Genomic DNA, 13,960 nt, shown 5'->3' on the forward strand with positions numbered 1-13,960 from the left:
TAGCCCCTTGAGGGGCAGATGCTGGAGAGAATGGAGCAACACGTAGAGGCAGGCTCTGAACTTGGGGAGCAGAAGGTCCTGATTGATAATCCTGCTGACATTCTGGTCATCGCTGCCTATTTCCTGCTGGTCATTGGTGTTGGCTTGTGGGTGAGACATTGAGGGGGGTTGGATAGGGAAATGCTTCTGGGGCTTGAGGTAAAAATTTAGGGAGACCTTAGAGAGGAGTGGGAGAAAAATGCTTGGATATAATGAGGGAGAAACCTAGATTTAGTAGGCAAGCCAATTTTAATTCTTTGTCTTCATACCTTCTGGATTGTGCAAAAGAGACTGAGGGTATCAATAGGTTTTTCTTTAATTCAAGTGTTCTAACAAGTGCTCTAAGAGATGTATTAGTTCCCACGTCTGTATCATGGCTGAGCAGCAGCCTATATTTAAGGCCACCAGGCAAGTTAGACTGAATCTAGGCATATCTAGATTCCAGGAGTTGCGCTAGGATTAGGGCCTGGGATGTTCTGAGTGTCGGGGAAGGTTGGGGGTAAGGAGGTGCAGTCTGGGGAGTCCAGGGCTGGTTAATCTTCAGCCTGAAACAAGGCTGAGGAATGTGTTGAGGAAGCTAAGGAAGTCCAAAGATGTGCCCCAATCCCAGTTTCCCCCCACTTCTGTTTCCCAGTCTATGTTCAGAACCAATAGAGGCACAGTTGGTGGCTACTTCCTGGCAGGACGGAGCATGGTGTGGTGGCCGGTGAGAGGGGCTGGGGGATGGGATGGGAGGGACCCTGGAGGAGCAGCCTAGCTCACCCCCATTTCTGGCCACCCAGGTTGGAGCCTCTCTGTTCGCCAGCAACATCGGCAGCGGACATTTTGTGGGCCTGGCAGGGACTGGTGCAGCAAGTGGCTTGGCGGTGGCTGGATTTGAGTGGAATGTGAGGTCTTCTTTTCTATAATAATCCACCTGAAAGATCACAACTTGGGGAAGCTCCTGGCATGGGGATATGAACAAGTTGGGACAGCCCAGTTTGCAGGGGGGTGGGGGTGGGGGTGGGGGGCGGTGAGGTTGGGCTGGGAGCAAGGATCACGAGCTAGCTTATAGCAGTAGGGTTCAGGCGGACCCTGCTCCTGACTTTCTGTATACGCCAGCATCAGTCCTCGGTTGGCCTTGACCACTCTGAAATGGGGCCGGCACCTCACTGATGAAGTACCTGTCTCGATATTCTTTGATGCTGTAGTCTGTGAGCAACTCTAGGCTGAACTGAAGTTCTTTGCAAAAACAAGGACAGTTGGAAAGATGAGGGTTTGAGCCTTCCTGTAAGAGGCCTCTGAACTGAGACTATGAGGGTAAAATTCTTGGGCCAGTGGAGGAGGGGAGGCAGGCCTGCCTGGCAGATGCTGAGGTCTGTCTGAAGAGTCTGTGCACACAGGTTCATTTGCTGGAGAGACAGGGAGGGGCCATAACGACCTTGGGGGAGACGAGTTAGAGGTGATGGTCTGTAAGCCCAAAAGGGTTCTATATAGTTAAGGTGCCGGGAAGATGTCAAGATTCTTTCCCTTCCTGTCCAGGGCCCAGGCAGTTCCGCTGTGTCTTCTGGGTTCTGGGTGTGAGGACTAGGACAGGCCTGCTCAGGATGCTGTCCCGGGCTGTCATTTGTTCCCACAGGCGCTCTTCGTGGTGCTGCTCCTCGGATGGCTCTTCGTGCCAGTGTATCTGACCGCTGGTGTGATCACAATGCCTCAGTACCTCCGCAAGCGCTTTGGTGGGCACCGTATTCGCCTCTACCTGTCCGTGCTCTCGCTTTTTTTGTACATTTTCACCAAGATCTCGGTGAGCACGTGTGGTGTGCGGTACAGACGCTTAGAAAGGTAGAACCACCCAGTGAAGTCTTCAGAGACCTCTGGAAGGGGCGGGAACAAGGAGAAAAGCAAGAATCAGCATGAGGGGTGGGGCCTGGAAAGAGCAAGTCTCCAAGCTGTGGGTACAGTGCTCGGGACCTGGGAAGACCAGGTTGTTGCCAGGTGTGGTGGCGCATGCCTTTATTCCCAGCACTTGGGAGGCAGAGGCACTCAGATTTCTGAGTTGGAGGCCAGCCTGGTCTACAAAGTGAGTTCCAGGACAGCCAGGGCTATACAGAGAAACCCTGTCTCGAAAGAAAACAAAACAAAACAAAACAAAACAAAACAAAACAAACAATAACAAAAAAGAATGGGCTTTTGAGGTATGGCCACACAGGATGAATGGTTTCCGGGCAGGCGTTGGACCTGAATCTCTGCCTTGGCCTCTCATCTATGTATATGCTCTCTCCTGAAAGGTGGATATGTTCTCCGGGGCAGTATTCATTCAACAGGCCCTGGGCTGGAACATTTACGCTTCGGTCATCGCTCTCTTGGGCATCACCATGATTTATACTGTGACAGGTGGCTGCACGGGAGTGGCGGGGTGGGAGGCAAGGAGCTTGAGGGTGGTGACAGAGAGCTGGCCTGCAACATAAGAGGGGAGCCGTTGGTTCTATTGGGAAACAGGAACGTGAGACAGAGCTACAGAAGTGTGATATCATACAAGTCGAGTTAACTCTGGGGAAAACAAATCCCCTTTCTTTCAATGCCCCTTGGGTTTGGACTGTAAGGTCAGGTACCCAGCAAGTGCTGAGGAAGTCTCAATAGTGAGAAGGAGGGAAATAGTTTACAAGCTCCTGGCCTTCTTGGATGTCTCAAGAGTTGACCTGGTGAATCTCCGGGATCTTTGGCTAAATTCTGTGCAGTTCCCAGGATCCCAGATCATGCACACAATGGGTAGGGTGGTGCCAAAGTGGGCTTGGGGCCTGCTGCAGGACGGGGCGCAAGGAAGGCCTGGGCCTTATCACCCCACCCTATCACCCAGTGGAGAAAACAGGCTAAGCAGTGGCTTGTAGGAGACTTGCACCACAAGCATTCCTGGCCAAGAAGGAATCATTGGAGTCTCAAATGATCTCTGAATCAAACGCAATTCTGCCTCCCGGTGCCCCAGTGCACAAGCCCAACCTCATTCTTATAAACTCTGTTCTCTAGAATGGGTCCTTTTCTTGGTCTCAAAAAGCATGGGTGCCAGGGGCCAGCAACTGTGCTGTCCTTCATTGACTGGGGCTTGTTGCAGGAGGGCTGGCGGCACTGATGTACACAGACACTGTGCAGACCTTCGTCATTCTTGCTGGGGCCTTCATCCTCACTGGTTATGGTACGGGCTTTACCCACTGTGGGCAGGGCATGGCTCTTTGCTGCCGCAGAGCTTTTAATATAAGGGGCTGGAACCTTGCTTGTCTCTGCCAATGTGGGTCCTAAGGAGGGCCAGATCCCCTGACAACCCTGCCTGCACAGCTTTCCATGAAGTGGGCGGGTACTCGGGTCTCTTCGACAAATACCTGGGAGCAATGACTTCACTGACGGTGTCCAAGGATCCAGCTGTTGGCAACATCTCCAGCACCTGCTACCAGCCGAGGCCTGACTCCTATCACCTGCTGCGTGACCCCCTGACAGGAGACCTGCCGTGGCCTGCGCTGCTCCTGGGGCTTACCATTGTCTCGGGCTGGTATTGGTGCAGCGATCAGGTAGGTCAAGGTGTGCCAGGGGTGGTGTGTGTGCACGTGCCCGGGACAGAACTCTAAATGCCCTGTGCTGGTCGACGGTGACACCGCCCTTTGGAGTTAGGCTGAATCAGGCCCTGAGCTGATAGATCATGCCAGGGTGAACCATGAAGTCAGAATCCAGTGGCAGGATCGGAGGATGGAGGTGTAGCAGGGGCTCTGTAGAGCTGGGGGGTGGGTATGAATCAGAGTGGGGTTGCAGGTTAGTGCTAAGGGGCCATGGAGAGCAGAGGCGAGGCCTGTGGGCTGTGAGTTACAGGGATGACCTATATATCTGGATGCCTCTTATCCCAGGTAATAGTGCAGCGGTGCCTGGCTGGAAAGAATTTGACTCACATCAAAGCTGGGTGCATCTTGTGTGGCTACCTGAAGCTGATGCCCATGTTCCTCATGGTCATGCCAGGCATGATCAGCCGTATTCTCTACCCAGGTACTGCCCGAATCACCCCAGCCTCAGCAGTACTGTGACCCACATCCAGATCCTCTCCCCACCCCCCACTTTTTATTTTTGCTCAAGGATTCAAGTGCCTGCCAGTTATACCTGCTACTATCCTAAGAGCTGGGGACCTGGTATCTCAGTCTTGCTTCCCACCAGAAGCACCATCTCTAGGATTCACTGTTCACACTAGGTTTCAGGGACTCTCGTTTCCAGATCCTGGTCCTTCCTAGCCACCTAATAGCTTCTTTCTTGCAGATGAGGTGGCATGTGTGGTACCTGAGGTGTGTAAGCGGGTGTGTGGCACTGAGGTGGGCTGCTCTAACATCGCCTACCCACGGCTTGTGGTGAAGCTCATGCCCAATGGTGAGTGAGGGCTGGAAACGGATTGCCCTTGGCCAAGCCTGCAGGGACTGCCTGTGGGAGGGTCACCTAGTCAACCCTTCACCACCTTGAACGCACTGAAGGCCTTGGCCTGACAGCTCCTCTTGGCCACAGGTCTGCGTGGACTCATGCTGGCAGTCATGCTGGCTGCCCTCATGTCTTCTCTGGCATCCATCTTTAACAGCAGTAGCACGCTCTTCACCATGGATATCTACACGCGCCTGCGGCCCCGTGCAGGTGATAGGGAGCTACTGCTAGTTGGAAGGTGTGGTCTGGCTCCCACCCGGCTCCACTAATGACCCTGGGATGTGGGCGGAGCACCAGGAGGGTAATGGGGAAGGCGGGGCTTCAGTGAAATCTGATTGTCCGCAACTACAGGCTCTGGGTGGTATTTATCGTGGCGGTGTCCGTGGCTTGGCTGCCAGTGGTGCAGGCAGCGCAGGGTGGGCAGCTCTTCGATTACATTCAGTCTGTCTCCAGCTATCTGGCGCCTCCAGTGTCTGCGGTCTTTGTGCTCGCACTCTTTGTGCCCCGTGTTAATGAGAAGGTGAGAAGGGCACGTTCACGTGAACTCCGGGTGAGGCTCGGGCAGCTTGAGTAGGCTAACGCTGTTTTTCCCATAGGGAGCCTTCTGGGGACTAGTTGGGGGCCTGCTGATGGGCCTAGCTCGTCTCATACCCGAGTTCTTCTTTGGCTCGGGCAGCTGTGTGCGACCCTCAGCGTGCCCAGCGCTCTTCTGCCGGGTACACTACCTCTATTTTGCCATCATTCTCTTCATCTGCTCTGGCATCCTCACACTTGGAATCTCCCTGTGCACTGCGCCCATCCCTCAGAAGCATGTAAGTGCTGGCCAAGGGGGCCGAGAGACCACAGAACTGTATGGGATAGATGAGCCCTTTCACCCCTGTAGCCAGTCTGCTTCAAGGAACACCCACAGAGGCCAGAGGCCGCGAGTGCAGTATGAAGGGGTCTCCAGGACAAGCACATTTACTTGACATTTTTTGGGAAGCAGAGCAAATGACAATAGGAATATGAAGTATCAGAACTGAAGAACTATGATTCTCCGTGTAGACCTAAAACTTGGGGTGAAACACGGGACTGGGCAGGGCCGAAGACTTTAATACTAGATGAAGAGCTCGGGGTTCAGTGTGAAGGCAGACTGTCCTGGCAAGAGGAGTCTGAGTGAGCTGGGCCTGGGCAGGCCTGCAGGCCAGAAGGGAGTCTGTGTGTGTGTGTGTGTGTGTGTGTGTGTAGACAGTGACAAAGCTGTGTGCCAGCATGGACCTGGGGTGACGGCCAGAACTCCCACCTGGTCCCTTCTCCCTAACTTCCCAGCTCCACCGCCTGGTTTTCAGTCTCCGGCACAGCAAGGAGGAGCGGGAGGACCTGGATGCTGATGAGTTAGAAGGTCCAGCCCCTGCTCCTGTGCAGAACGGGGGCCAGGAATGTGCAATGGAGATGGAAGGTAAGGCAGAGCCCGGGAGGGTACCCTGGGGAGCTTGAGGAGCTAACTCCTTTCAGGCTAACTGTGTGCTCCCCATTCCTTCCAGAGGTCCAGTCCCCGGCTCCAGGCCTGCTCCGCCGGTGCCTGCTTTGGTTCTGTGGGATGAGCAGGAGTGGGTCGGGGAGTCCTCCGCCCACTACGGAGGAGGTGGCGGCAACCACCAGGCAGCTGGAGGACATCAGTGAGGATCCCGGCTGGGCACGAGTAGTCAACCTCAACGCCCTACTCATGATGACCGTGGCTGTGTTCCTCTGGGGCTTCTATGCATAGAGTCGAGGGTGTTGGATGCCATGAGCTACAACCAGGGCATGTCTAAGCCTCACAAAGAGTGAGGGTGAGCAGCTTGGAGTGGATCCCAGAAAAGAAACAGGGCAAGAATACAGCAGGAAGGAACCAGTTCCCTTCCTCTTTACCTGGGGTCCAGTCCATTTGATTGGTTGTCACTTTTCACAAGATGATGGCCAATTGGTCATAGAGGTTTGCCTATACAAAAATAAAACTGCCCTCCTAACATCCTGTTGTGGCTGAAACATCGTTGCTCTTGGCTTCATCCTGGTCTCTGGGCTCCTGCTCTGGGTCCTGGGCTTGGAGCACGGCTGCTCATAAGACCTTCTTTTCTGGAGACGGGGGCCATGTGGCCCTCCACTCATCCACCTCTAAATGGTGTTTCTCCGTCTTCCAGCCAGCAGCCTGCAGTCCTAGGAAAAGGTCACAGGATGAGGCCAGGGAAGAGACTCTAGGCTGAACCTGGGGATGTGTAGCTGGTCTTGGCTACTCTGTGAGTTCTTCTTTTTCTCACCCTTTATCCCCCCAGTTTCACCTCCATCACTAGATAGGAGAGAAAGAAGGAGAGAGGGGAAAGAGAGAGAGAGAGAGAGAGAGAGATCCCTGAATCTAATGTCTTTCCTTTTGTTTCTTCTTTGACCATGGCTGCTAACAAACTGCAACCAACCCCCCACTCCCGAATGACCAACAACCACCCACCCTACCTTTTGGGGAGCTAGCATGTATATACCCTACGAAAAGTTCCCAGAATTCCAAAAGTCACATAATTGCAGAAACTATCCGCAGCTGGCAAAACCATGGCTCTGGAGCACAAGGCCAATCGCAGTCAGCTGCTGCGGACAGTCCTCAGCAGCCTCATATCCCTATACCTGGGATTAACACAAAGCACATAATCTTATAATCTTTCTGTGTTTTTAAAAGAAACCAAACTTCCAGAATTCTCACTGCAGGGATGGGCTACATGAGCAGAGGTGCAGGCTGATGCAGCCTCTTATGCTACTTGGGCTCCTCTGTTGGGATTTTCTGTGGCAGAAAATGAAGCTAAAATTTTGTGCAGAGAGAAATCAGCCATAGCACATGGAAAAGGGCAGAAAGAAGTAGATGCTTTAAGACCAATTTGGCTTATAGGCTATCAATATCAGAGACCAACCTGAACTCCAGTCCTGTAGGCAGGGAAACAAGAGACCCAGACTGAAGAGCACAGACGAAAGCAGGCCTTTGTTTCCCATGCAGGAGCCCGGGGATGGTGTTACCTTTCAAGAACTTTGGGAACAGTGTGTCCAACACTTGATGGGTCTCCCTGACAAGAATCCAGCTTTCTTTCTTAGGATCTGGTGGATGTAAAATCAGGAATTCTCACATCCTCGGCAGAACAGATAGCCCACCCTTCCCCACCCCTGCTGGAATCAGCATGAGACCACACGGCTCTTACCAGCCTGCACCTGGTGCCTCAGCTCTGCCAGCTCTCCTGGAAGTGGCCCATCTTCCTGCAGGGCTCCGAGAATCAGCCCATGGGTGGCAGCCCTTAAGACAGTCTCGGGGCCTGCTTCTTGGCTCAGGGCAACCTGTACCTGGTCTGAAGAGACCCAAGAGACAGCCAGATCAGAATAACTATTCCTCAAATGCCTTCAACCCATTTTTCTGATTTTTCTCATCTGCCTGAGGCCATTGCCAGACATGGAAGTCCCCACTCTTCCCTTCCCATCTTCAACTCCTGTTGTTTCTTTAGCCAGACTGAAGTGCTCAGTTTTCAAGAGCAACTTCACAGTAGCTCCAAGAGGCAACTTTTCTCATCAGCGAACATTAACGCCTTTAACACATTACAATCAGCAAATCCGGAGGACTCATTGCCTAACAAAGGACTCAGGGTAAGAGACAAAGTGATCTACAGAGAAGCCAAGGGCCACAGTCTTACCTGAATATGTTGTAATGTACAAAGAAAGCACTCTTTACGAAATCACCCTACTCAATCCTTAGGAAAATGCCACAAGTAGTAAGACAACTTGTAGCATCATGTTCTAGATCAGCAGTTTGCATGTCAAAGGTCATGCGGTGACCCTCTGACACAGTTCCTCCTGTTACGGTGATCCCCAGCTATAACATTATTTTCGTTGCTACTTCAAAACTGTAACTTGCTACTGTTATGAATCATACTGTAAATCCCTGATATGAAGGGTATCTGATGTGTGACTCCTGTGAAAGGGTCATTCAACCCCCAGAGGGGTTGCTGCCCACAGGTTGAGAACCACTGTCATAGAGGGATACAGCGAATTCACTAGGGCATGAAGCTATTCATTTGAATGCATCAAAATTTTGGTCTAGAGTACTCTCTAGGACTCTAGGCAGCCTCCAAACTGTCCGGGAGTTGGAGGCCTGGAGTCAGAGGAGTGAAGACGGGGAAGCTGCAGCACACTCACGTCGTGACTTGTTCCAGCAAAGCAGGTACGGCTCGTGATGGCCCTCAACCAGCTGCTTCAGCTCAGAGACACTGAGGGAGAGAAGAGTGCACTGGGGCAGCGAAAGCAAGGCAGCAGGACCCACTTGGTTAAACTGTTGGCTGTAACTGTCCGTTTGCCATTGGCTTCTGCTCACTGCCCATTTCCCTAGCTATTGCCTTAGCCCCTCCCACCTTCTCTCTTCCTGTACAGTCTTCCCCATGTACATCCCTTCCTTCATCTATAAACCCCTCCATCATCAATAAACATCTTTTGCAAAAATTATGATTTCCAGTGTTGCATATAATACATCATGCATACTGACCATTTACACCGCTCCCACCTTGCGTCTCCCACAAATCTTTCATATTTACTGTCTATTTGCTTTGTTTTGTGGCCCACCGAGGTGAACCAGGGCCTTCTTCATGACTATGGGCTTGGAGCTATGGCTGAAGGCTGGAACCTATTCCGAGCTAATAGTCCTCTTCCCTGGCTGACAGGTATGGTCAGCCTCGTGCGAGCTTAGTGTAGGGAACGACAGCTGTGAGTTAATGACTCCATCGGTTGTACTCTGAGGTGCTTAGCTTGTGTCACCTTGACATGACTCAGGAGTCACCAGAGAAGAGGGAACCTCAACCAAAGAACTGCCTTCCTTGCCCAGGTTGGCCTATGGCCACGTCTGTGAGAGACTGTCTGATTGATGATCTGTTGGGGTGACACCACCCTTCAGCAGTCAGGCCAGGGTTGCATAAGAAAGCTAGCTGAGCCTGAGGTGGTGAGTGAGCCAGTTAACAGCATGGCTTCTGTCTTAGTTCCTGCCCTAACTTCCTTTGATGACTGAGTGTGACCTGGAATTATAAGCCAAAGAAACCTGGCCCTCTGGGAGTTGCTTTTGTTCATGGTGTTTATGACACCAGAAAACAGTAAACCAGATCATACTGAGTGCAGATAATGGCATTTAGAGCTTTTTACCCTGTCTTCCAGCATACAGACTTCCTGCCCCCTCTTACACAATGCCCCATGAGCCTTAGAGGGGATGGGTCGAGGTAACTTGATTCAGGATGGGCCACATCCTTCATCTGTATTGTGCATCTCGGGTGGTCCTGAGTCTGCACCACTGCCATCCATGCATGTTAAGGATGCTGAGGGCTACTTTGGTCTATGGGTATCTACAGGGGTATTCAGAAGGCAGTTTGCTGCTATCACTTATCTCTCGGTTCTATTTCCTGCTTCCCTCACGAGCTCTCGCTGATCTCTGATGCTGTACAATGGCAATAAGAAACCTAGAACAGATTATACAGTGAAACCTGACCAAACATCAGTGTGTAACTGAAAACAGGAGCTTATGTGGGAAGTGTGGGAAGCAGGAGGTATTGGACCACTCACCTGGAGACCAAGTGGTGTAGGGGAACACCCAGGGACAGAGACAGGGATGGCCAGAAACCTGTTGGAAGCAGTCAGGAAGCTCAGGTGGAGGGGGAAGGAAGGCTGGGAAACCCAGGAACCTGAGACCAAAGGGATGGATCACCTGTCCACAGTGGCTCCATCTGATTGGCTGAAGCAGGCTCAAGTACCTCTCCCCTCTGCAGGAAGTGCTCTAGGACCAGCTGGAGGCGGCTTTCATTCAAGGTCTCCAGGACAAGGGCTCGGACTGCCCGGTAGTTGGCATAGATGTGGAGGGCGGTGAGCAGGACGAAACAGCCAAGGCTGAGGCTGGGACCAGAGAGTACGGTAGCCAATGGACACAGGAAGAGGCTGAGCCGGCATCTTCACCACAGCCTCACTCCTGGCTTACCTTGGGCAATCTGATACCAGAGGAAGCATCAAAAGGCTGACCAGTAGCCCTGCTAGGTTCACCACTGTCTCCTGGAAAAGAGCAGAGAAGCTGAGCGTTAGAGGGCTTCCCAGAAAGCCGGAAAAAATGTCGGTGCTTTTTATTATAGTCCTTAGGGCTTCAAAAACCACCCAGGGCTCCCTGCCCTGATGGGAGTGCCAACTATACTTTTAATGTTTTGGTGAGTAAGCTGCTATTTAAAAGATGCTGGGAATTTCTCTGCTCAGTAGACACCATACTTCTTAGAATGCCCTTGGGACACACCTTGGTTGACTTCCAAGACTCACCTGAGCAGTCCTACAATGGGCACTCTGGGCTGTGCACATCTAATTTCCTGCAGTGTGCTGGAAAAGGTGGGTCCCTCCTTGATTGGTATCCACGGAACCCCAGGATGGCAAGGAATGGCTTTGACCTTCTGCTTGTGGACCCATGTGACCAGAGCCTTCCACTAGCCAGAATGAAGACACTTGGGGGAAAGGAACCCTGCTGTGGCCCCGGGACATCAGTCAAGACCACAAGCTATGGATCCTAGCTATCGGGATTCTGGGGAAAGCTGGTCTTGGCATGGAGAGGCCCTGAGGCTCACCAGCTCTTTTTGCTCCTAGCCTTCCTCGGAAGGAGAAAGGCTGAGGGACTAAAGCCCGCATATGAAGTGGTGAACTAGGGATGGAGGCAGTCAGGAACACAGGAGCAGAAAGCCTCTGTTTCTACAGGTAAAGTCAGCCAGGTAGCCATGTAAAGTTGCAACAAGTGAGCGCTCAGCAGCAAAGCTGCCTCGAGACAAGGGAGCCGAGGTTTGAGGAGGACTGGGGTCCTTCTTTACCTTGGCATCACCTAACAAACAGCACTCCAGAGAACTACAGGGTGGGGTGCAGGGCGCGCATTCGTAAAAGAGCAAAAGAGCACAACAGCTGGGCTGCGTGCTTTTGTAAACTCGTTTCTCAGCTCACTAGCCCACTTCCATTCCTGGTTGACTTTTACCTCTTTTAAAGAATCCATTTTAATTCCATGCCTAACTTAAAAGATGTAACTTTTTCTCCAGCTTCCTTCCTGGAGGCTGCTGGGAATTTTCACTTAACTTTTACTGTGTTTTTCTCCTACTAAACTATTAATAAAGTTATCCTGGAGCTTCCTTCTGGGTTCGTTTCTGAACTCTTTCACTAAGGAGGCTAAGAACCTCTAAGAGGAACCCTAGGCTCCCCTGGAATATGTCAGAACCAGGAAGGGTTCCCAAGGAGACTCCTCTGAAGACTCGCTACCTGTTGTCCAAGATTCCCTCTGAAACATCTATCTCCAGGCTTTATCCTCTCTTCTGCCTCAGGCCCTGAGTCTCTGCATGCAGATCCCTCGTGTGTCACAAACAAGACAGTGCTGTAAGGGCTTGGAGGGCCGTGATGGCAGAGCCAGCACTTGCTTCCTAGCGGGCCTGGCTTTCTAAGGCAGGGGATGGGCTACAGGTGTGTGAAGGCAGAAGTGAATCATGAAGGTGCCATCCTCGGGGTCCCCGTGACGCCGGAGGTCCACTCTGCCAGAACTCACCTTCACATCCCTGTCCTCTCTGCATTCCTTTGTTCTCTTCATCCTTTACAATGTCTACCTCCCACCAAGAGGATGGAGAAGTGGCTCTGTGCAAGGAGGCTGCTATGAGCCATGTGCCTGACTCACCCCAAGGGTTCAGGCGGGTGGGGCCGGTGCAGGTGAGTTTTACAGGATGTAGGTGCCACAAAAGTGTTGTTGAGGCTTTAAATCAAGATCAACTCTTTTAACAACTTCATTTAAACAAAATGTTGTCTGTATGTTCCTGACAATTATGGTAATGCCTTTTGCTTTATAAGATCTACAAATCCGACTGAGCTCATGCCAAATACCACCATCTCATTGGTAAAAAGGGTTAGAATTGGATCGCTAGTTTTTTGGTTTTGTTTTTGGCAGAAATGGGTTATATTTATCATAATCTTGATAGTGATAGACATTGTGTATTTAACCATTGTTTTAACTTTATGTCCTGTTTATAGTCAATTCACATTCTTCCAGTCCTATGAAAATTTTTAACTCCATCTTCCTGGGTCTCTTTGATCACCCTCCAAAGCCTGAAAGTTTATAAGAGTGGGAACTGCAAGCCGCCCCCCCCCCAACACACACACACACACACTACTTTACGCAGTGCCTATTCCCCCAGTTCTCGTCCTTTTTTCTCCCTGAGTCTGTATGCAGGTGCTCTTTTATTAAGGAGGGGTGGCAATGCTCTCCCTTCTTAATAACATGAATTATTAAGTAAAGTACTGTCTCCCGGGTGTCCCTCACCACATGATGAAATGAAAGCTAACACAGATCTGTGCAGGATCTTACTGCCTCCAGTTGGAATGTCAGTGCCTGCAGGTGCCTTCCAGCTCACACTTCTTCTCTACAAGGACAATTCTTCATGGGGGCAAGGGTTGATAGTCTAGGGTTCTACTGCAGGACTCAAGGACTAAAGAATAGCTGGCACCAGGAAAGGCTAGCTCCAGAACTGGTTTATATGGCGGCTTGTGGGTGCTGAGCCCATGCTGCTCAGGAGACTTAAGTCTCTGCAGCTGAGGTGACTCTGGGTTTCTACCGTTCACCTCGCAGATGTCTTCTCCATAACCAGAAAACATTTATCCCCAAGGGAAGTGATGCTAGAGGTGAAATCCAAACAGAACACTGCACCCCCGTCCTTTACCCTTCACAGTGATTTCAAACCAAGAGCTCTGAGCCCATTTGGTTTTCGGTTCCCTCCATTTTTGTTTAATTTTTTAGAGCATGTTAGGATAGAGACCGTAATCAGCTTCAGCACAGGAGACACTTCAATGACGCAAGCAGCAGGGCTCTGCACCAGGTAGTTGGGGAAGAGAGGGGGAGCGGGGAGCACAAACCAGTGTCTCTAATTCCTTTGGGGCCATATGTTGGGGAGTTTTCCCCAAGGATGTTTGGGTAACTAAAGACAGGAAGATTGGTCTTGGGTCCAGAGTGCCATCAGGAGACATTCTACTTCACTTCAGAGGCCCTGTGCGCCCAGGGTTCCCACCTGGTTTTGGTCTCTTGTTATAATGCACTGAACAGCCTGGCTCCTTCATCTGCATGTACTTTGCACACACACCCCTCTCCAAACACTGCACCCAGCGCCTTCAAAAACTCTGCCATCCCTGACTTGCACTGGGCTTCCAGTCTCCTATCTCTGAAAAATAGTATGAGCTGCCCTGCCCCTGGTAATTATCAAATTTAGACAGTTTCTATTCAAATGTATTCCTAACATATCCAGGTATAATGAGCAGAAAAGCCAATCTGGCCTGAACTGGTCTGGGGTGTATGTGCAGTAAGGCAAACTGTCTCCTTTAGTAGCCGTTTAGGGAGAGCCTCCTATTTACCATACAAGGACTATGTAATGGAGTGTGCACATGACTAAAATTGGAAGCATTATGAGAAGGGGTATTCACAGTAGAGAAACAA

General features: G+C 51.3%; 2 protein-coding genes across 2 annotated transcripts in view; one reads left to right on the forward strand and one right to left on the reverse strand.

Annotated features, from left to right (window-relative positions):
* On the forward strand, window positions 1-6,454 carry Slc5a2 (solute carrier family 5 member 2). The gene is made up of 14 exons (XM_021167033.2): window positions 1-150; window positions 674-745; window positions 822-926; window positions 1,658-1,822; window positions 2,307-2,412; window positions 3,128-3,208; window positions 3,349-3,578; window positions 3,909-4,044; window positions 4,309-4,416; window positions 4,549-4,699; window positions 4,813-4,981; window positions 5,058-5,273; window positions 5,770-5,899; window positions 5,985-6,454. Exons 1-14 carry the CDS (start codon window positions 19-21, stop codon window positions 6,206-6,208), a joined length of 2,025 nt encoding a protein of 674 aa, XP_021022692.2. The 5' UTR covers window positions 1-18; the 3' UTR covers window positions 6,209-6,454.
* Window positions 5,389-13,960, reverse strand: part of C7H16orf58 (chromosome 7 C16orf58 homolog) — a 27,167-nt gene continuing 18,595 nt past the window's right edge. The window contains exons 7-13 of the mRNA XM_021167034.2: window positions 10,454-10,524; window positions 10,187-10,371; window positions 10,045-10,102; window positions 8,641-8,711; window positions 7,656-7,799; window positions 7,477-7,554; window positions 5,389-6,636 (exon numbers count right to left, since the gene is read on the reverse strand). Coding sequence (XP_021022693.1) covers window positions 6,539-6,636; window positions 7,477-7,554; window positions 7,656-7,799; window positions 8,641-8,711; window positions 10,045-10,102; window positions 10,187-10,371; window positions 10,454-10,524 — 705 coding nt within the window. The 3' untranslated portion in view covers window positions 5,389-6,538. The remainder of the gene's footprint in view (window positions 6,637-7,476; window positions 7,555-7,655; window positions 7,800-8,640; window positions 8,712-10,044; window positions 10,103-10,186; window positions 10,372-10,453; window positions 10,525-13,960) is intronic.

This window comes from Mus caroli, chromosome 7, assembly GCF_900094665.2.
Source record: "Mus caroli chromosome 7, CAROLI_EIJ_v1.1, whole genome shotgun sequence".
Taxonomy (NCBI): domain Eukaryota; kingdom Metazoa; phylum Chordata; class Mammalia; order Rodentia; family Muridae; genus Mus; species Mus caroli.

What these genes read in the sequence shown, in the direction of transcription:
- Slc5a2 (XM_021167033.2), top strand. Translation starts at nt 19, where the DNA reads ATGCTGGAGAGAATGGAGCAACACGTAGAGGCAGGCTCTGAACTTGGG. An exon ending in ACATTTTCACCAAGATCTCG is followed by an intron (nt 1,823 to 2,306) that starts GTGAGCACGTGT and finishes CTCTCCTGAAAG; the next exon opens with GTGGATATGTTCTCCGGGGC. An exon ending in CAGCCGTATTCTCTACCCAG is followed by an intron (nt 4,045 to 4,308) that starts GTACTGCCCGAA and finishes TCTTTCTTGCAG; the next exon opens with ATGAGGTGGCATGTGTGGTA.